The sequence below is a fragment of the Scleropages formosus genome, chromosome 1 (genome assembly GCF_900964775.1).
Source record: "Scleropages formosus chromosome 1, fSclFor1.1, whole genome shotgun sequence".
In the NCBI taxonomy this organism is placed as follows: Eukaryota; Metazoa; Chordata; class Actinopteri; order Osteoglossiformes; family Osteoglossidae; genus Scleropages; species Scleropages formosus.
Window position 1 is genome coordinate 21,683,898 of NC_041806.1, and position 21,970 is coordinate 21,705,867.

The following is a 21,970-nucleotide window of genomic DNA, read 5'->3' on the forward strand; positions in this document are numbered from 1 at the left end:
CCAAAGTAGGGTTTGCACGTGCGGTACACTCTGAAGCCGAGCATTCAACCCAGCATACTTCAGTGCTGTCTCTGTCTGACACACACACACACACACACACACACACACACACACACACACACGCACACACCAAGACTCAGTCGCCCAATCCCTGTCGATCTTGTGCACACACTTGTGTGCTGACAAGCACATTGAAATTCCACACCAGCTGTTGGTTGCTTCGATGTAAAATGCTCCTGTGTTTTCTCGGCCACATCTTTTCTTCCGGCCCCCCTCCACCTCGACACCCACCCACCCAGCGTGACAGCTGTTCTCTCCATTGTTTCTGTGAGTGTGCAGCGGGCCCAGATTAACCCTTCCGACTGGCTCTCGCTGGCTGGAGCAGAGGAAGAGGACCGCCAACTGTAAACGGCCCATGTGCTTTGCCTTTAATGAGCTCAAAGCCACAAGGGGGTACACAGTACGAGGGATGTGGCCGAGGGGGGGGGACTGCCAGTAAGACCAAGGGCACTCTGTCGTCTGTCTGCGCCTGCTAGGTCTTTCCCTTTCATTGTCCCTCCCTTTGCTTTCGCTCAGCTTGCCATCCTGAGGTCCTGCCCCCACCCTCAAGGTCTGTGCAGCCTTTGGAAGCCACCACTTCTCTGACGCACCTCCTTGCAACTCCTCTCACATGGCGACTGCTGTTGTACGCACTGCGACTGCGTTTTCCAGTCCGATTCACTCAGTCTCACTAACTACTTGTCCAAGTCAGGTTCGCAGTGGTCTGGAGCCTGTCCCAGAAGTACAGGGTACTAGGTTAGGAAGGATGTGCCCTGGAGAGGATGCCAGTCCATCGTAAGGGACGTGTACACACGTATACGTTGTGAGCAAATTAGTCACCAATCCACTTGAAACATGTTTTTGAACTGTGGGAAGAAACCAGAGCACCTGGAGCAAATCCACACTAACACAGGTAGCGCACTAAAACTGCACACAGACTGAACTCCATTCGAACCCAAGCCCAGACAGCCCAGGTGCTGTGAGATGGCAGTGTTACCTCCTGCACCACGGTACTTACTCTCCCATTCACACACATTCACACTCAGAGTGTTTGTAATACTTTTGAAAACAGTCATATTCCTCCGCGTGTGTGTATGTACATGTGTGTGTGAGTGCGCTCTATGATACATACAAAACTGCATTTACCTCCATATTTCATGAGAAGTTTATACGGTTCTCCAAATTGCAGCTGTTCCCCACCTCCCATCAGGAAAAACCTTTTTAAGTCGGAAACTTCGCATTTCTCCTTTCAAGTGGGAGGAAATGTTTGTGTGTCTGTTCCCTTTTTCCCCCGTTTTACCAAGATGTGTTTTTAAGCCACATTAATTCTCAGTGGAATAACGCAATTCCACAAAAGATGCGTTTAGCTCCGTGTTTGAATGTGGGAGCATGTGTGTGTCGGCGTCTCAGTGTTACGAGAGAGGCTGTCCCCTCTACCCTGTGTACGGGGCCCCTGCGTGGCGTGGGGGCCGCGGGTCTCCCAGCGGTGCCGACAGCCGCCTTCCCCGTCCCCGAGGCGGCCCAGCCAGCTTCCTCTTTGCGGAGATTTAATTCCCTCCCAACTTCCCCCTCCCTCCGGAAACCTGTGCAACAGTCAGCGCCGGAGATCTTACGCCTCTCAGAAAATAATTTCTCAGCAAGGCTTTGAAAAATGAGGAAGGGAAGCACTGAGTGCTGGTAATTATTCATCTCACAAAGCGAGCCGGGATTGCAAACAGGTTGGGGGTGGGGGGAGGAGTTTCCATTAACTCTTATCTGGCCCTCGTTGCTCCGTGTGCCAAGCTTCTTCTCGCTCTCTCGCTTCGCTCGCTCACGTTTCCTTGCTCGCTCAAGCGCTTCCATCTGACCCAGAGGCGCTCGCTCAGTTTCTCTGTCTCTCTCTCTCGCTCGCTCGCTCGCTTTGCTGCGTTCGTTGTACCCTGCTCTGCTGCACGATGCTCTCGAACCCACCACCGGAGCGCCACGTTGCACGAGCAGCGCAGTGGCCCGCAGCCCTCCTTGCCAGGTCTCCACTGGACTGGGGGCCACCGCCGGTGCCGCAGAGGTCACGCGCTCGTGTTCTCCTTTCAATAACCGTCGGGCGTCCTTTTCACCGGAGGCTGTAGCTGTTGCACCCTCCCGCTGTGCATCAACGCTGTTTTGCGTTTGGTAAAAAATAATTAGCCAGCAGCTCCTGACCAACCCCCCCCCACCCCCAGCCCTCAGTGAGCATTAAACATGTCAGCTGTGTCATTTACAGACCCTTAAAGGCCCGTGTGTTCCTCCCGGCCTGTTTTTAACACCCGTAATCTCCCCTTCCCCTTTACCGATGAGTCATCCGACCGCATCGGTCATACAAATAGCTTTCAATTCATCAAAACGGGCCGTTCTTACAGGCACGAAGCGGGACTTTTCACTGCAACGCATGTTAAAAATAACCACGGGATTTACTATGCAAATGACAGCACAGCGGTTAAGCAGATGTGATAAGACCTGTCATGTTTCCGGATGTGAAATTGCAGGGCTCTGTGTGTGTTTGTGTGTGTGTTTGTGGCCGTAGGTAGGTTCCCCACCAGCGTCAGTTTGTCGCATAGTAGGTAACACTGTGGTCGGGCTGCAGTACGGTGGCGTTCAAGTTGTTTTGAGCAGTTTTTCTCGGAGCTTTTCGGAGGCGCTTTGTGGTCAGGACTCGGCAGGAAGAAGACGGCCAGGAAGGGGCCGGCCGGGGGCTTTTCCTGTGGAAGCCGGAGACGGGCTGAATTGTGGCCAGGGGGTGGGGGGCATGAATTTGATGGTTGAGAGCTCTTGTGAGGTTAATTACAGCACGACTGTCAGGACCGAGTGTTTGTCAATGTCTCTCTAACAAAGTGATGGCAATTTGCATATCTCCTGTAGGCTGTAGTGTGTGAGCGTTTCTGGGTGTCAGCGCTATGGTTCAGATGGGTTTTGCGTAGCTTAAGAGATCTGTTTGTGTGTGTGTGTGTCTGCCTGCAGATGTGGCATTTGTGTAAAGACACATGTCTCAGTGCGTTGATGGAAGTCTGTCTGTGTTAATGAGCAGAAAGAGCCGGTGTGTGCTTTAGACAGCAGGTGTTTCTCTGTGTATGTGTGCATAAGAAAACAGGTGTGTGTGTGTGTGCGTGTGCGTGTGTGCGTGCGTGTGCGCGCGTGTGTGCGTGCGCACGTGCCTTGGTCCCTGGCGCCAGGTCCTGAGGCGTTCCCGCCACCGAAGCGTTGCGCTCCCGGAAGGGCGGTGAGGTTAAACGCGGGAAGGGGCTCGGAGCGCACGCTCTTCTCTCCCCGCATCCCCCACGCTCCCCACTCCACCGCTGCCGGCTGCTCTGATTACTAATGGATGTGCAGCGGCTATATTTAGCGGCGTTGCGCCAGGGCTGGGGGGGGCGGGGGGGGGCGGGTGCGCTCCGGTGATACTGCGCAGCCCTTCGTCCTGCCACCCCACTCCACCTCCACTCCCATGTTGTGTACACAGCCAATCTCTTTATCTCTCCTGCTGCTGGTATTAATAAATGATAGCAGCGCCCACAGCCCGCCCCCACCCCCCCTCCACCCCCCCGCTGCCTTTGCTGCCTTTAAATATTCATCACGCCGGCTGCGCTGTTAGTCTTCGCTTGCGCGCGGCATGCCGTAAACGTCCTCGCAGACGCTGTTTAGCACATTAGACATGCAAAAACCTGTCCTTTCATCTGGAGGTACCTGGGAAGCGCAGGGAGGCCTCGCTTGTTTTCCCCAATAAACGGATGCGTGTGGGTTCTTCCTGCGCTCGTGCGCTCTTCCTGTTTGGCGCGGTGTTCTTCTTTCATTGTTTGCCGAAAATCCTTTTTCCTTTTCATGCCACGGCTGCTGCTCCCGAGGAGGTGGTCTCCATCCGCGGCGCGTACCGCGGGGGCACAGCTGCGCGGAATGTCCCAGCAAGCGCTGCGTCATTAACGGCACCCTGTTCCTCCCATTATTAAACAATTCCATCCAATAATTTAATAAACTATCCTGCTAATTTGATAGGATCGGGAAACCGCCATGAGATGGGGTTTGTAATTAGCGCTGTGTGTGCGGCGAGGGCGGGTGGGGGCCCCTCGTGTCACGTTGACCGTGCGCGTATCGCGCAGGCCCCGTCTGCCCGTATTGCTTCCATCCTTCGGTCAGTCGATACCCCACGTACACAAACGATGACGGGTGCGACGGCAGCGCCGGAGCTCCGCGTCGTGTGCCTGTTGTGATCATTAGCGCCGCCGTGGAGGACTGGGAGGGGAGAGGAGGTAAACACTGGAGTTCAGCCCATGTGAGCCCTGCGAAGGCTGCCGGCTGCCAGGAAAACACGCAGAAGGCGGAATGTTGTTATGTTCCAGGAAGCAGGATGTGTCTTTGTTTGTGTTCGAGTGCGCTGCTCAACATTGGCAGCTGCGCTAATCTCAGCGCCCCCAACGCTCGCCCCCGGGACCAGCGTCTCCGAAGGAAGTGGCGACATAGACGAGCACGCACACGCCGTCAGGGGCAACGCTCGGCGACACGCGCGCTCGCGTGGCCCGCGTGGACTCCCTCTCAGCCACAGGCGCACCGCACTTGGCTGACAGGAAAGCGCACGAGGGTGCGTGTGCGTGCGCTTGTGTGTCAGTGGCTGGCTGCATGCGCGTGCGAGCGAGCGTTCGCTAATGCCGCGAAGCCAACATGGCAGCGGTGTCAGAGACTAAAGAGAGAGACGGAGCGCTTCCAGCAGCCTCTAAAATAATTTATGCCATGCTACAATCACTCACAGATGTTTGCGGGGAAGCGTGAGGCCGGGGAGAAGGGGGTGGGCTAAAGGAAACACAGAGATAGACAGATGAAATGTGGGGAGAATAATAAATTTCCCTGCGTCTGGACAGCGGCCCGTTGGAGGTGACCTCGCCGTGACCCCGGCTTTCCTCATCAAAGAGGATCAGGGCTCCGCGTTGCGCACCCGCAGCATCGCCAGGCAGCCGCGCACGGCCTCGCCGCGTCATCTCCATCCAGCTGTGCCTGCGGTGGGGATGGAGGGCGGGGTTGCAGATTCCAGTCCAAGTAGCCCCTTGAGACACCGGGGGACACGCTTGCACGCACATGCACTTACTCGTACAAACATGCGTGCTCACAGCCGTTCGCAGGGAAAGCCACACACACACACACACACACACACACACACACACACACAGATAAATGCGGAAATATGAACATAAAAGCACACATTCGCTGGCATGGAAAGATGAAAACTCTCATGCGTGCGTGCGCGCGCACACACACACACACGCACACACACACACACATACATATATATATATACACTGTTGAGTGTAAGTAAGAGCCAGGAGTTGTGTGTCCACAGAGGTAACAGTGTGTGGAGGCAAGTGTGCAGGGTGGGTAGTGTGACAGGCTCTACGTGGTGGTGGTCAAAAGACTCTGGGGGGTCCTCGGAAGGAGGGGTCCTAGTTTTCTAACCCCTTGGCGCCCTTAACTCACTATTCCAGCATGTCTCCATGCAGGGTTCAGTAGGTCCGTGTGGCAGGGAGCAAGATGGCGAACAGGAAGCAAGAGACTGGGTCACTATGACGAAGGGAGTGCAGGATCTGGCACATTTTGAGTATTCCAGCTGGAGAGACCTGCTGTGGACGAGCACGCCTCACACACACACACACACACACACACACACACACACACCCGTATTCACACAGAAAGGAAAACAGATGGTTTCTATAGAGGGCAGTGCATGGAAGGAGGTCTCTCATAGCTGGTGTGTGTGTCTGTGTGTGTGTGTGTGAGAGAGAGAGAGAACTTTTGTGTGTATATGTGCATCTTGTCTGCTAGTGTGAGTGTGTGTAAAGTAGGCCAAAGAGGGATGGCGTGCCGATGAGAGCAGAACAAAGTCCACGTGGCGAGGTGGAGACGTGTGACGATGAGATAAGACTTGCATGGAGCTACGCGAGGGGGTGGGTGTGTCTGGGGCCCCAGCGGAGCACAGGTGGCTGCTGTCGACAGCGGGGCGCCGGGAGGAGCAGCGCAGCGCACAGCATGGGGGGCCGGGGTTCTGGGGAGAGAGGAGGTGAGAATGACCGCAAAGCACCAGCAGACTTCTCACCTGTTCCAGACACACGTCACCCTGTGCACTTGAGCACTGAAGTAAAAGGACGACGAGAGCATCGTGTCAAAAATAGCTGTTAAGGTATTTTGCATGAGGTGAAAAATGTCACACACCGTAAACTTCCCAGTCGACCGCGATCACTGCACAGCAATGGAAGCTAATCGAAAGACAGAACCGCCCAGGTTTTCAGTCAGGAGAAACGGTAAAAGCAGCTAGGGCCTCTGTTTGGAGCCACAAGGGGAACGGTATGTCCGGCAGTCTGGAGCGTCTGCCGCCGAAACGCTGTTTGAAAGGACGAGAGGGAGCGAACGGGTGAGCGAGAGCACGAGATACGGGAGCCTCCGCCTGCCCAAGAAGGACGGGCGTTCACAGATTGTGAGATTGAGAGCCGGCGTCCCACCACAGCTGCGAGGAGATTGAAGCTGATAGAGACGGATGGGGGCCAGATCTGGATGTTAATCCCCACGCCCTCCCCCCGTCGGACAAGTGGGAGGTGTGAGGCGCAGGGGAGGTGTGGGTCCTGGCGGTGAACCAGCGCATTAAGTTACCCTGTTCATTGGCAAAGGGCAGGAGGCTGAGGTGTTGAGCTGGGGGAGGGGATTTTGAAAAGAGCAGAACAAGGTGAGAGAGGAGAATCCATGCAAGGGGGCGAGCGGGGGTGGGGGGGGCAGGGTGGCCAGGCAGGAAGTCGATGACAGTGTAGGGCCCTGGGGGGATGGGGGTCAGGGAGGGGCAGCAGTAATGGCAAAAGCGTGTGGGCGGCGAGAAGGACCCGCCGCGAGTCGTGACGCAGAGACGCGGATCGGGTGGCAGCCCCCCCTCCCCGACCGCAACCCGACACCGCTCACCTCCTGTTTGCCGCAGCTTAACCCCGGCGCCCCTGCTGACTGAAAGGCGAGCCCCTGCGGCCGAGTCCCCGGCAGCCTCCGGCAGAAACACGAACCAGGCGCTGTGCCCGGCCGCGCACCCTGCCTCCCGCTGCCTCATTTATTTTTTATCACCCACAGCAACGCGGGAGAAAACACTGTCTGTCTTCAGCTCTCCCCCCTCGCTCGCTCGCTTGCTTGCTCTGCCCGCGCGGAAACCTGCTCGCTTCGCCCAGCGAGAGGAAAAGGGAAACGTTCTCTTTCCTCTAATTGAAGCCGTTCCGTTGCCATGGTGCAGCAAGGCAGGCAGCTCCACTCGCTCCTGGCCACGGAGTGACGGACGTGGGGCGCCTGTTGACCGCCGGACATCGGGTCTGGTATCCAGGGCAGCAGCGGCGTTTCTCGCGTGTCAGGGAGAGGGTGCCCAGAGGCCAGAAATAGCCTCCTGTCGCTGGCGTTCTGCCGCCCAGACCGGCGCGGCGCCCTGTCTGTCCCGTGAGGTCATGGGTCTGGGCTGCACTCCAAGCCCCTGCAGGACCTGGGGGGCCTGATGCAGTGTGTCCACAGGAGCATCTGTTACGACCTCTCTGCCCGCCCAGGCCGCCAGACCGAGCCGTTGCTCAGTTTGCAGTGTTAGTACCCCCTCGCTCGGCATCTTTCCAGCTCCGCTAAATATTCCGGGAATGAATAATCGCCTAGGATGTGCCGCAGCGGGCCGCCTGTCTCCAGGCCCGTTCCCTCCGGCTCTGGGTCTGGCCATGAATGCGGTGCTCCTCCCCCATCAATAATGGATGTTGTTTCCGCTCCTCGTGCCTGGTTTACCTCTGTGTTTACAACAAACAATCATCCCTCTTTCGCTCCCTACAGCTGAGCCGCACCGTCTACCCTGGGGTGCGTTCTGGATTGGGTCGCCGTTCTTCTGGTCAAGGACCGGGGATCGCATCGTCTCTTCTACGTATTGACATTTGGATTTTGTTTGCTCAGATCGGGACCAATTGATTTGGCTTGCAAAACAAAGAGTGCTTTCAACGCCACCTCCACTTGAACAAGCAAGAATGGGCACCAGGCAGGGGGGGGAAAAAATTCTGATTGAATTGCTTTTGTTTTCATTTCCATAAAGAGACACGAAGCCGCCATTAGATCGAGCAGGGCGAGGACGAGGGGAGCTGTGGGTGGGTTAGGCGTGATGTTTGCGATTATTTTTATTTCTTCCTCCTAGATCAGTCATAAAAGAATAACAAGCAAGGCCTCTTTGTTGTTGTTTATTGCCGTGATTGTGTGTCACAGCCTTGTCACGGTCCGCTGAGTGGCAGGAGGGGAGGAGCCGGAGGTAGAGGCTCCCGGGAAAGCAGCTTCAGCAGAGCATGCAACCCCAAGCAGCTTTCCTCTTTAGCCCCCGCAGAGGAATGCATTATTGATTTCTCCCCCCACCGTGGTTCTAAAGGTTTTGTGATTGCAGCTCGCCAGACAGGACACCAGAACAACATGACCCTGTGAGACACAAAGTAAAGGAATAGAAGGACCCACACTTGCTGGAGTAGGCAAAGTAAGAAACATCCCACATGTTTAAAGCTTTCAGTTGTGGAAATTGTCCAGACAGAGGTAGGATCCGATAGAGAGAGCTCACACGGGGAACTTCTAAGTGGGGCAGTGCAGGGCACAAATGGTGGATGGCGCTGCAGGTGGGATATAGATCGGACACAATCTGTAAGCCTGAGTGAGCGACGCCGTTCCCCGAGGAATGTGCCACGTGTCCCATGCGCAGTCAGCCTCCGTTACACTCAAAACGCAGCGGCGGGATACGACGGCGACGGCGCAGTCGTGACGCCGCTCATCTGCTCGTTCACAATTAACCTGTTTGTCATCCTCCTCGCCTGACCTGGCAGTTTTAACCATTTTAAAGGAGACTGCCGATGCGCGGAGCGGCGGCTGTCCTGGCATCTTGATTTATTTAGCTTTTAATGGGAAGTGAAATCAATCCCAGCGCTTGCCGACCGCCTCGTTTAATTCCCCCCTTCTGCAGCCCCAAGCAACTGATCACAGATCCGCGCTTGCTGGCTGCGCTCATGCAGGACACCGCGGGCACTGGGGGAGGGGAGAGGAGGGGAGGGGGGGGTATACTTCTCACCTGGCTGGGTCACAGCTCACATCCACGGGGAGAGGCAGCGGAGAAGAGTCGGAGGCAGCAGCAGCAGCTGTGAAAGGAATATCGTGAAAGGAATATCATGAAAGGAGGTTTGCCAAGACATAGTTAAGAAAAGTAAAATAAAATGATCTGTGAAGCTAGGACCAAGCTTTAATCCGGAGCAGCCTGTTTCTGAACCTAGTAGCGGAGTCGAAAGCATTTTGGGTAGTAGCGGAGCGAGGGAAGGGGGGAAAGACATTATCTTCAGATGCGCTCAGCTGTCATTACCTGCAGCTTCCAGGGAGGAAGAGACAAATAATGCGAGACCAGTTTAAATGCCTGTTATATCTGGGTGTCTGTTTCCACGTGCAGGGCCAGGACCCCGTCCAGGGTCGGGCAGCACAAATGCAGGGGCTTATGTGAGTGGGGCAAAGAGAGCAGACCGTGACTGGGAGGAGCTCCAGTGTCTCCATTAAAAATACACATAGCCCCGTTTCCCTCTGGTCCACGGTGGAATGCCGGCTTCGGTGCCGCTTGGCCCCACCCAGCAGGTCTCCAACTCCCGCTCCGAGAGCTGCCAAGAATGTGTCAAGGCCTTGATCCTGCATGGGCTGCGACGGCCTCCCAGGGATTGGCGCGAATCGCGAGGCGGCGCGTTTAATGTAAAAGAATGAGACAAACAAATTGCCGGTGGCGCATGCCCGTGGTGCTTGCAAACGCACGGCGCGGGGAGGGTGATGTGACAGGGTGAGGCGCGACGCACCTGTTGTTGGCTTAATAAAAAAGGAGGGGTCATGTGGGGTAGGTTCACGAGAGGTGCCTGAGCCCTGCGCTCGTGCCGCCTCTCTCTCCGCTCCCCGTCACAGCGGAGCCTGACTCAGACGGTGCTTTATTGAGCTCCTTCCATCAACACGCCAACAGCAATCAGAGAGGCAGCGCAGCCTATTCATTACCATCCTCCATTACTCTCCAAGCCCCCCCGCGCTGCCGAGCACCGCTTTCGCCTCATTATGTGGGCTGCGGATGTCGGAGCCATGATTTCTTTTATTCTCTCCGTGTCTCATAAAGCGTACGGCAGGCTGAGCAGGGGCTCCCGATCGCCGCCAAGCCCGCTCCCTCGTTCCGCAGAGTGGGCCCAGGCTGGGCGCTGCAGCGAATGGCACAGTGCGCCGTCTCCGACCACAACAGATGAAGAACTCAAAAGGTGACGGAAGGGTTACAGTCGGCGAGTGACCTCATGTCATTGTCTTTACTTGGAGGAAACCTCCATCTGGACGTGAGAAGAGCATCTCCTCCAATCTCCGGTTGACCATTCTGGCCCTCGTTGAAACTGTTTGTGCATCTCGTACTTCGGTGTTAACTTCCGATGGAGCTACTTTAATGGGTGTCCATTTTAAACGCGGCGTAAAGCACGCAGTGGCACTGAGCGTGTGTCTATTAATGAAACACAATCCCTCTGGGTTGGTGAGCTCCAGGTGGTGAGTCCACAGGTAGCTCGGGAGATCCCAGAAGCCAGTGAATCTGCTGTGGATGCGTTGCTTAACGTATTGGGACTCTTTATGAAATTCAAGCACGCACACATCCTGACATACACAGATACACAAATCCCGCAAGTCCACACACACACACACACACAAACAGATATCACCTCCGTCACAAACATGTGCACGGTCTCAGAGAAGCGCACAGCGGTGTCTCCCGAAACACACACAGGCGTCTCAAACATACGCCCACAAAGACACCTCCTCATTTTGCTCTTTAGTGCAGCCACGTACGCTGCTTGTTTTGACATTTGTGAGTAATTGCCGGCACCGAAGCAGGAGGCCGCGTCGGCGCGGGGAATGGAGACGGGAAGGACGGGCCGTTCCTCTGGCTGTCTCGCGTAGCGGTTCCCTCACGCTGCACACCTTCAAACATGTCAGCCGCTGGCGAGCTTTATGGAGATTTTATGCATTGGTGGGAAACGGTGCTGGCTGGTTTGTCTGAAAGGTCCTCTGAAGAGCGGAGTGTAATGCGTTCCACGGGGCGCTGTGCGGGCACTGTGCGGCCGCTGCTGTCTGTGGAGCCCGGCATTCCGTGCGCGTTAGCCTCAGATTCTGCTCGCAAACCACCAGTCTCATGGCTGTCTGAACTGCCATGGGGTCATTTGCTCAAAGGATTGCTCTGTGTGTGTGTGTCTGCGTTCATGCGGTAATGTATTCCTTCCCCCTTTTCTCAGGCTCCACAATGCCTTCTACCCTCAGAGTCCGGTCTTCTCTCTGACGTTGCTCCACGTGCTGTCGGCGCCACTGCACGGCCTGGCCAACGCCTTTGTCTTCGGCTTGGACCGCGACACTTGGGGCCAGCTGAGCGTCACCGGCATCCAGGTACAGCTCCGCCAAACCGCCGAAGCAACCGCACCGCGGGGACGGCAAAGGGGGGAAAGGGTGTGCGGAGGAAGGCAGGCCTGGGGTCGCCACTGAGGTCATGCCGAATGTGCTCTGGAGCGCGGTGCCGACTGCCCTGCAGTCAGGGTCAGCGCTCAAGGGAGGTGGCCCAGGGTGAACTTGGCTGTGCGGCACGCAGAGCCAGACGGCCCCCAGGAAGGAGGAGAAAGCGCACGGGTGCAGAGCTTCCTCCTCACATCGCTCAAGCCTGACTGCCTTATTGATTTTTTTTTTTTTTTTCCTTCCCTCTCTCTCTCTTTTTTCGTTTTCTATGCTGTTGACTCGCTCATGTGCGCGCACGTGTGGGTGCTGGGCTGGTGGAGCAGGGTGGGGTGGATGTTTTCCCCCTTCAAGCGAGGTGAGCCGCAAAATAAATTTCCAAGTCATAACAGCTAATAAAAGCTCAGGGCGGACGGGCGGAGATGTGCGGTCAGGTGGTTTGGACCCTCCGCGGGCAGGACGCTCTCAGTTCCAGCCGAAGGTTTCCGTGGGGGGGTCGGATTTCAGACTCAGCTTTCTTTCTCTCCCCCTTATCCACCCCCACCCCCCCCCCCCCCCCGCCTCCCCAAATGCCATAGTTCCCCTCCCCGCTGCCTCCAGGGACTCATCAAGTTCAGAGCGAACACCTGGAAATGTGCTGGTCAGTGACAGCGGCTGCACAGCGCGTGGTGGGGGCAGGCGGGGGTAATAAAAGGAGCTTCAGCAGGGCCGGGGGCGGCGGCGGCTTTTGAGAATATGCGCAGCATAAACCCGTATTAACACAGAGCGGGTGGCCAGCAGCTCCGTGACCAGATAAGGAGGACCGGCTCTTCCTGGCGGTGGTTCGTGGCTCTTCGCTCCCATCCTTCCGGCCCCCCCCCCCCCCCCCCGTCTTCCCCCACCCTCCTCTCTCATCTGAGACACACGACGCAGCCCGCTGCCGTAATCGGCGCCGTGCTCAGTGTGAAACCGTTCTAATATTATCATAACTATTGCGTCCAGATCTGCAGATAAGCAGCCCGCTTGGTAAACGGTAGGGCTGTTCCGCGCTGCGTCCCTCGCCGGGGAAGGCTGGGAAATTGTTTCTGAGAGATTAGTGGCGGCGGGGCTGCGGAATCAGATTAGCCAGAGAGGAGCGCAGCCGCAAAGTGCACGTAGCTTACAGCTCTAATCCCAGTCATTTGCTCCCTGGTATTTACATTGATCCACTTCTTTTAACTCTTTCTTTTTAACTGTCAGTCTTTCCCTTCAACCCCCCCCCATCCCATTATTACACACAGCTTTACCACTTCCTGCCCCTGCGCATTCTCTCCGACATGCTCACCGAACGGTGGCTTGCATGCAGTGTAGGATGTGCCGTATCACCCTAAGATGAAAGTGTCCGCCCCAGCATGGAACACCAGCGATGAGCTCTGTTCGGTCTCTCTCTCCCTCACACACACACACACACACACACACTCTCTCTCTCTCTCATGTACAGGAGCCACCCCTCCAGCCCCTGACTTTGAATATTTTACAAGCTTCTACAAGGAGACCCTCAGACACGTTCCCACAATGTAAAGCTGTGCTTTGAAATCAAAAATCATTTCCTCTGTCTGTACTGCTATGTGGAATTTACATATTTTAATATGAAGTTTAGTTTTTAAGGTCAACACTTAATTTCTTAAGCATTAAAGCATATGCTGTTACATGACAAAGCGTGTTAGGAATTAATTGTTGTGCGTCGGTTGTGATTCCTCACATATATGTGTTGGTAGGTTTTTGTTCTTCCGGGGAACAGACCTGCCGGATAAAACGTAAAAGCCAGAAGGGAACATTTCTGAGCGCGACTCAACTGTTATGCTGACATTTGTGCTGTTAAATAGCTGTATTTACCGTGCCATTACCTCAAACACAGCCGGAGCGAGGCACAAAAGCCAGTGATTAGCAGTGTAGGGCGTTAAATTGCGGCTGGCCTCTCTCTCCGGCCGCTGCGTGGGCCGTGCTGATAGCACGCCGGCCGGGCGGAGAGGACGCCGCGCCGTGACCTTTAGCGCAAATGTCAGCCGGGACGACGGCGACGGGCACGTGTCTGCGTGCAGCGGGGGGGCCGTTTGCCCTTCGCTGCAGGGGTGGGGGGTGGGGGCAGGAGGCGGAACCCACATCTCACGAGCGCATCGCCACAGAAGCGCAACCCTCGTTCTTTCGTTGCAGTGCGGATCTGTTGGGGGGCTGAGGAGATGGGGCGGGGAGGGGGGGGCCTCGCTTCGGCGTCAATCAGCTGCAGCCTCCAGCGCTCCAGCGGTGATTAACGCAGCGCTGCCTCTCTGAGCCGCCGCTGAAGGGCAAGCCTGACTGAGATCTGCCGTACTTGGCTGCTTCCGCCGCCGCGCCGTGATTGCCTCCGCGCGTGTGCTCGCGCATATCTGTGGTGTGTGTGTGCGGGCGCGTGTGTGTGTGTTTATCGTTGGGTCTGTTTTATTTAAGTGTGCCTTTAGTGCGTGTGTGTGTGTACGTGCATGTGTAGCGAGTCTCAGGCAGCCGTTACTCATCCTGACAGCGCTGGGCCAACTCTCCCTGTGGAGGCGTGGTTGTGTGCAGCAAGCCTGCTGTTGGGAGGTGTGTGTGTGTGTGTGTGTGTGTGCGCGCGCGCACACGACTGTGTATAGGGGTGTGTGGTTGTGCGTGTGTGGCTCAGACAGGACACCAGAGGGATGAAGCTCATTGATTGCGCACATAAATCCATAACGGCAAAGCGATTATTTTTCTTTTCCTTTGGAGGGAAAACACTTGCGTGTGGGAGGTTTGAGCCTCTGGAGCAGAGTGAGGGTATGACAGTGTGTCTGGGGCGACCCTGTGTTGACCCCCTGCTGACCTCCCACCCGTCCTCTCTGTGCCCCCACAGCTGGCCCTGCACTCGCGCCTCTGTGACAGCACACAGATCCGCGAGTACCACCCAGGGACGGTCCGCTACACGCCCCCCGGCCAGCTGGACCTCTCCGACTCGGACGACGACACCAACGTGCTCTTTTACTCCCCGGACATGGCTCTGAAGGACAGGGGACCGTGAGGGGGAGCGGGGGAAGGGAGTGCGGAGAGAGCGAGAGAGCCGGGTCGGGAGGACAGCCAGGCACACTGTGCAGACGAGCTGTCAGCCTCCATTATTAATTCCCGGCTCTTAATATTTAATGTCATAAAAGTGCAGCTCCCCACGCTACTGTGGGCCCTGGAGCCGGGAGGAGGACATTGCTCGGTACGGCGGGGGGGGGGGGCAAGCTCTCCTAACCTCACGGTGGCTTCAAAGACACTCATCTGTTTCTGAAGATTTTTTTTTTTTTTTTTTTTTGCTCTGCTTACATGGTTTACATTAGTTTTCACCGTATTGTATCTGCTGTTTTTTGTTTTTTTTTTTTTTTCAATTTACTAATGTTTTGTTGTTTCACAAAGACAAGCATGTAATGTTTTACACTATGTATTTATAAAATATACGTAAGTACGGCATATTTTTGTACCTCTTAAATGTGCAACGCGTGCGCTGTGGCAGGGGCCCCTGGGAGACGGGGCCCCGAGCCCTCTTACCACCAGCGGGGGCCTCACATTGGCTCGTTCCCCATGCCCAGCAGCCACACGCAGACTCGCCTGTCGCTTTGATGTAGCGGCTGCCACCGTGTGCCAGACACGGCCCCGTCAGGAGACACCTTGACAGCCTGTCAGCCGCTGCACCGTGTGATTGGCAGCTGGTTAGAGGCGGCGGTAGCTAAGGGACAAAAGACACGAGGCTCTGCCCCCCCCCAGTAATTTGGCTCTGCCCTTTCTTGAGCCTCAGTTTTGCCCACGAGTGACCGGGAATCCCCTGCTGGCCCCGTGGCCCTCGGGAGCATCCCAGTGACCCCACCAGGGCCATCGTTCCTCAGTAAAGAAAACATACCAAATACATCTGACTGCCTCATGTGTCCTTTTGTTTCACACTCATTTCTATGACTGTGAGGCCTCTATAATGCATTATGTAATTAAGGCAAGTGGTAAGGATGTGTGTGTGTGTGTGTGTGTGTACGTGAGCTGTCCGGTGGTGGAGTCTGGCACACACCTTATTAGGCTCCTAATTTACACTGGACCCTTGTGCAAATGGGAACTTTTCAGTGGGGGGGAGTCGTAGCCTGGGGTCCTGGGCCAGCAGTGTGTCCACAGTGTGCTGGACAGCAGAGCAGCTTCTGCTGTATCCTTTATCCTCGCCCTCTAGGCTTCTTAAAGGACGCGCAACAAAGGGGCTCCTTCCTCCTTTTACCTTTCAGTGGGGAAGAAATTAAAACGCCTTTATCGGACGAATCAAACCCGAAATGTGCTGTCAGTGTCATGTGGGGGGTGTGGACACACACGGGCTCCCGGCCACAGCAGTGGGGACAGCGCGCCTTTGTGTCCTCCCTGTGTTTAGCACGGTGTGTCTCCCGCACGTCTCCCCTAACCATCGCAGGTGTCCACGGGGGCGCAGCACCACGGGACCTGGTGCAACTGCCCCCCCCCACCATTTTTTTTGCTTCTGTCTCCACCATCACCGAACCCTTTGATGAAAGAGGGAAAAAAATGAAATCCGCGAATCTGCCCAATCGCTGGGATTTTCATATGCTCAAAGATGTTATTAACTTGGCATAAGAGGCGCGGTGCGCGCGGAATAATCGAATCTCTCGCTGTCACGCGGAAAGAATTATTTCTCCCGTGTCGCCGCGCGCGCTGTAATTGGATACAATTTAACATTCGCGGCCCCCTGGCAAGTTGGCGCGCGCTGTGGCTGCCACAAACTGGCCCCGCCGTCAAATTATTATTTTTTTTTTTCTTTCAGTGCTGGTAAAGCTGGTAAGGAACAAAAAGGAGAAACTTGCACGCCGAACGAATTAAAATGTGGGTGGGGAGCGGGGAGGTTGGAACGCGCAGCGCTCGCTCTCCGAGAGCGATCCGGTCCGGTCCGGTGCGGAGCGGTGCGGTGCAGGTTAAGGGACAAGAGCGGCAGTCACGGCGCAGCAGGGAAAAGAATTTAAAATTGAATCCCGCAGCTGGCCCGATATGAAAGACTCGCAGACTGGGCAGGAAGCATTAAATTTAATGCGTTCTGGGTTTCTCGCGCGCAGTTATGCGAGCGCGTGCTGCGGGGCTGACTGCGCGAGCTCTCGGGCGACGGGCAGCTCAGTAAACGACCCGTCAACCACCGCGGCCGCTACGTAGAGACCAGAGAGGGCTCGCGTGCGTGACACTGGATACACACCAAAGTGGCCTTCGCGGGGAGGGGGGCGGGGGGTCCGGGGGTCCGCACAGCAGTGTCCATGACCCCGCCTCCCGAGAGTCCCGTAACTCTTAATTGTACTGGTGTTTTCAAACCTCACAGTGCGGGTCGCCCTGTTCGCGCGCCCGCGCGTACTTAAAAGGCGTTCTGGGCTGGCAGACGTACAAAGCTCCGCGTGTAAATACAACAAAAGGCAGCGTGGATTGGTTGGTGTCAAAAAATTTCACGAAGTTTTTTTTTTTTTTTACAAAGCTTGTTTAATGCTCCTTTTGATGTACACTTTAAGAGAAGATAGATTGTCGCGCTAATTGCACTAAAGAGTATTCAGATAACCCTAGAATGTAAAAAAAAAAAAAAAAAAAAGCTAACATCTTCGATTATTACAGGGCTTGCTTCTGCCAAGCGGTGTCAAATGCGTCGTCACGAGGAGCCTCTGACCCTTCCTGTCCGCCGTGCGCTGCTGCTGCGGGATTCCGGCGCATCCTCCCGTTTCGCAATCTGTCTGCCAGCTCAGGCTCCGGCTCCGGCGCAGGGGCTCGCGAGCTCGCGCGCTGACATCACGCCTCGCAGCCGCATCCCTCGATTACTCAGAGTCGACGTCGAACGCGAGGGAAGGAGGTGTCTCTGACTGCGGCGCGCGGGAATGCCTCCGCACCGGCTCCGGTGATGGATGTGGTGCGAGCTCGCGGCCCGCTGCCTGTTTAGGCTGGAAGAAGAAAAATCGCCCCTGGAGAGCAAAGCTCCACGCCGCGGTCGCTGTCGGGGAAGGGGGGAGGGAGACGGGGGAAGGGGGGGAAGGGGGGGGGAGGGGGGGTTCGGTGTGCCGCGGCTTAATATCAAAGTTCCCCTTTGAGCTCGTCAGTTTCGCTTGCAGCCGCCCGGTAACACAGGCGCGCTCGCCCAGCCCATGCATATTTCATTTTCCCGCTCCTCATTATGCGTCTCTGCTTTCAATAGATTTGCAGCGCTCGCGTCGTTTATATCTGCTAACAGTCTCGAGCGAGTGTGTGACGTGAGTGTGTGTGTGTGTGCGTGTGCGCGCGAGCGCGCGTGCGTGCGTGCGAACGGGCGGGCGCGCTCGTACAAGACAGATCGTCGTTGAGGGAGCGTGCGTGCACACAAACTAGACAATTTATCACCGCGTTGCGTGCATGTGCGTGCATGAGCGCGCAAGCGAGAAAGAGAGAGAGAGAGCGAGAGAAAGAGAGCGAGAGGGAACGCGCGCGGGCGATTGCAAATGAGCACTCAACATAGACCGGGGTATTTATACCATTGAGCGCGCGTGCTTATTGGAGTGTCGCCGTTATAAGACAGCGCGGAAACGTGCGCTCCGCGGGGCATGAAGGGTAGGACAGGTATAAGGAGGCACCTGTGGACTGTCGCTGTGCCGGTCGATGCCAACACGGCTGCGTTTCCCACACAGTTGTGCTTTTCCGTTACTTACGTCCATGTCCACATCTCTTAATTTAAATGATCTCCTCGCTCCTTTCCGATGCATCGTTTACAAATGGGTAACAATTTGTGCGGTTCACTGTGTGATCATCGCTGTAGCTATTATACCCCCAATCTGTTTGTTTACACAGGCCTGGCTGTTAATTCCCCGAAGGAGCAATTTAAAATGGCGCTTCGCTTTTAATTATGTTTTTTTTTTTTTTTTTTTTTTTTCTTCTTCTTTTTTCAGTTTCATTTCTGTCTCGTACAGACGCTGCAGGTTCATCTGGTCTGTTCGGCCCGTGGAAGTCGCCCGGAAACGAGGGACCGCGCGGCGCGTACGTGGCACTCGTGGCGGCAGGACCGCGTCCGCTTATCGTGCGCGAGCAGCCTCCTGAAAAATGTTCAGATTAGATTACGGAGGAAATTCTCGTCTTTATGGCTACGAAAGCAGCACGTGCTCGGGATCAGCGAGGACACTGCAGACTGTGGAGCGGCATTGTCTTGAAAGGACCGGATAGCGATCAGACCTGTAGCTAAAACCCAAATGAGAAGCACGTCGTCATAAGGACGGACTCTGCTTATCCTTTAACTGTGTCGTGGCACGGAGCACTGCGAAGTGTGTGTGTGCGCGTGTGTGTGTGTGTGTGTGTCCCACCCCTCGATCGAGCGCGCGGTTCACCCTCAACTTTTTTTTTTTTTGCCCCTCCTTTTCCGAACTTTTATCACGATCGAAGCAATTTGGCCGTACGTTTTCAAAGAAATTGTGTTTCGCAGTAGAGCTCGGCTCGGCTCGGCTCGTGCTTGACAACGTCAGTACGGGCGACCTTGTCTGCTTCCCTTCCTGCTCCAGAAACACGAGGACCCGCTCCGTCTCCGCCGCCGCCGACAGCAGCTGCAGCCTTTCACAACACTCATTTATTCGCCTCCATCGCGGAGTCGGAAAGGGGAAGGGGGGGGGGCACGGGGGAGGGGGAGCGTCGCGCGTCTCCTTCGCTTTTTTCGCACCAGCACGCCTTCTCCGCAGCCCCTCGCGCTCAGCCCCTCGCGCTCAGCAGCCTGCCACCGGTAATCGCGGGCGCGCGAAGGAAACGCGCTGCCGACGGCTCTTCTGAGCGCGAGCAGCACGGAGGTGTTTATGAGCGCAGCCTCAAAGAGAGCTGCCGCCCCCAGCCCGCGCGCACAAAGCCCGAGGGGGGGAAGGGGGGGGGGTGGGGAGGAGGAGGAGGAGGACTGGGGGGGGGGAGTCGGACGGCTCGGCAGCCTGGATAAAAAAACCACTACCTTATTTTAGCATAGATGGAAAGGAGGCGTTTAAAACATTTATAGAGAAATTCCGCAATACACAATACGAAATCACAGTAAAGACATTTGCATTCTGTCATGCATATTGTCTTAATGAGGATAATGGGGTGAATTAGCACAATAGGAAAGGCAAATTAAAAACAATGCTGCTTATAGATTTCGATAGCTTTCCGTTTAAAATCTTAACGGTGTACCTAGAATGTCGATGAATGTCCAGCAGATCCACGTCATTCAGAGGATTTCATTTTATGAACATTTATGGTGATACGGCATTTTAAAAGTCTTGTTTATAACAAAGGTTAAGTAGCGCGCTCCGGCGGACCGCGGAACGCCGGACTCGGGTACACGCGTCACTCTGGCCGTCTGCACACGATGGCACGTTTACGACTGAGCGCTCCCTCGTAACCGAGCGCGCTGGAGAGAAGCCAGCGTGAACGCGCTTGTTGTGCAATTACTCAGGGCGGAGGAATAGCGCGGCCCCGAGAGGTTACGGGGGCGGCGTATCTGTGAGGATCGTTGTAAAAGACCCATAACGACCTGCAGGTGGATCGTGCTGGTTAATAACGGCCGCCCGAGGCACCGTGCGTGCAAAGAACTTCCTGCAACCCGAGCCGCCGGAGCCGGCCTCGCGCTCACGCTCGCGCTCGCGCTCCGCTGTCTGGCCCCGCCTGAGCCTCTGCCAGCGCCCTCGCTGCAGCTCGCGGCCAAGCAAGCTTGAAAAGCCGTCGCTGCTGCGCGTGTTTGATTGCAGGAACAGATGGCTGGATCATTGTTACCTCCCAGAGAGCTCGACTCCTACACGAGTGTGTGCGTGTGCGCATGCGGCGCTGTATTATTATTATTTTTCCTTTCCACTGGAAAGAGGACGAGGCCTCGGATGCGCGCGAGACTGTCTTCCCGTGCGAAGTCGAACCCCTTCACCGGCGACGAGCTCGAGTGCTGCTCAGCTGACAAGTGGAACCAGAAAGGTCTTCGTGCTGCTCTGCTGTCGGAACATTGTGCTGTGAAACACGTTCTCTTGCCGCGGGTTCCTCGCAAAACGCAAATCAAAAAGTGTTGTCACCGTCACGTTTTGTTGGTGACATTTCTCAGCTGTTACTAATTAAATAGCAGGAATTGTCCTTTCATCGGCTGATGTGCGTCCAAGGCGACATGCGGTGTTAAAGTATGATGTAATGATTTACCTATTTATACATATACGTTATTCTTACAATATATATATATGTAATATATTAATAATATTACTATATTATATCAACTCAGGACCAGTGCCTTGGTAAAGGGTACAACACGGCAACGGTGGGATTAGAGCCCCGGACTTTCAGGTTTCAAGATGACAGTACTAGCCGTGAAATGGACTAACGTCACGTGTAGATGATATATAACTACGTTCCCGATTCATTTTTAATACATCCACGAGGAAAGCAATATGACTATCACAACTCAACGCATTTCCCGATCTGCTGATCTCACATGACATCACTTCATCCATTAAGATTCTCTCGGTCATGAGCTTCCTGGATGTAACCCGCATTCCTTGCTGTCCCTTTATACTTGGTCCTGATCTTTGGTTCGAACCCTCTTTCCCTTTCAAAGCGGGTGATGTGTGTGCTCCACATTTGGTCGGACGTACACGGTATTTATTAGGTGCGTTGAATCGCTTTAAACGTCCCCGAGGAGAGTTCTATCGATGACCGCGGTTTAGTTCCTGACTAACGGCCACGCTGGCGCGGCTCTGGATGCCGCACCACCGCAGTGTCAAAATGCATCCATAAATTAATGAATCTCAGAACGTGCTGATGAACCATTTCGATGTCGCCATGGCCAGGATTTGGGTTATCATTGTTTATTGAGTATTCAGATGTTTAATTTGCATGTTTAATTAACTGGCGGTCTAATCTTTGCCGTGTAAATCCTGTTGGGATTAAAACCCAGTGAAACTCCGTGCGCGCGAACGAGGAGAACCGGCGTAGAACAGCGGGTGTCTCCGCGACTGCGTGCCAGATCCCGGTTCCAGCTGGGGCCTGTCAGGACCGCCGCGAGCGGGCACAGGGGACAGAGGGTATTCTCCATGGGTCCGGCTCGCCGATTCCGACCCCCTCCTTTCACGCGCCACGCTGCCCCAAGAGCCCCTCGCACTTTAAACGGCAACATCTTGAGAGCGCCGCACGCTGTTCTAACACGCCGCCCGAGCCTCCCCCCCCCGCCCCCCATCCTCCTCCTCCCCCCCCCCCCCCCCCGAGACCCGCGGTCTCCGATTTCCTTTGCAAAGCGGAATAATGCGATCTTTTCACTGAGGCTCCCTCGGTTTCGCCTGAAACTGCTCGCACACACGCACCCTGCGGAACCGCGCGCCGCTGTGAAAGGCCGCCGCTGAATTAATTAGTTTAGAGGTTATTTAATCCACCGGAGACCATTTTTCTTGCCCCTAAAACTGGAAATGTCTGTTTCTCCGGC

General features: G+C 55.5%; 1 protein-coding gene across 1 annotated transcript in view; it reads left to right on the forward strand.

Annotated features, from left to right (window-relative positions):
• The window catches only part of LOC108933112 (cyclic AMP receptor-like protein A), an 89,891-nt gene extending 74,489 nt beyond the window's left edge, over positions 1-15,402 (forward strand). Inside the window, exons 12-13 of the mRNA XM_018749937.2 lie at positions 11,337-11,484; positions 14,408-15,402. Of these exons, the coding sequence (XP_018605453.1) occupies positions 11,337-11,484; positions 14,408-14,572 (313 nt within the window). The 3' untranslated portion in view covers positions 14,573-15,402. The remainder of the gene's footprint in view (positions 1-11,336; positions 11,485-14,407) is intronic.
• The last annotated feature ends 6,568 nt before the right edge of the window (positions 15,403-21,970 follow it).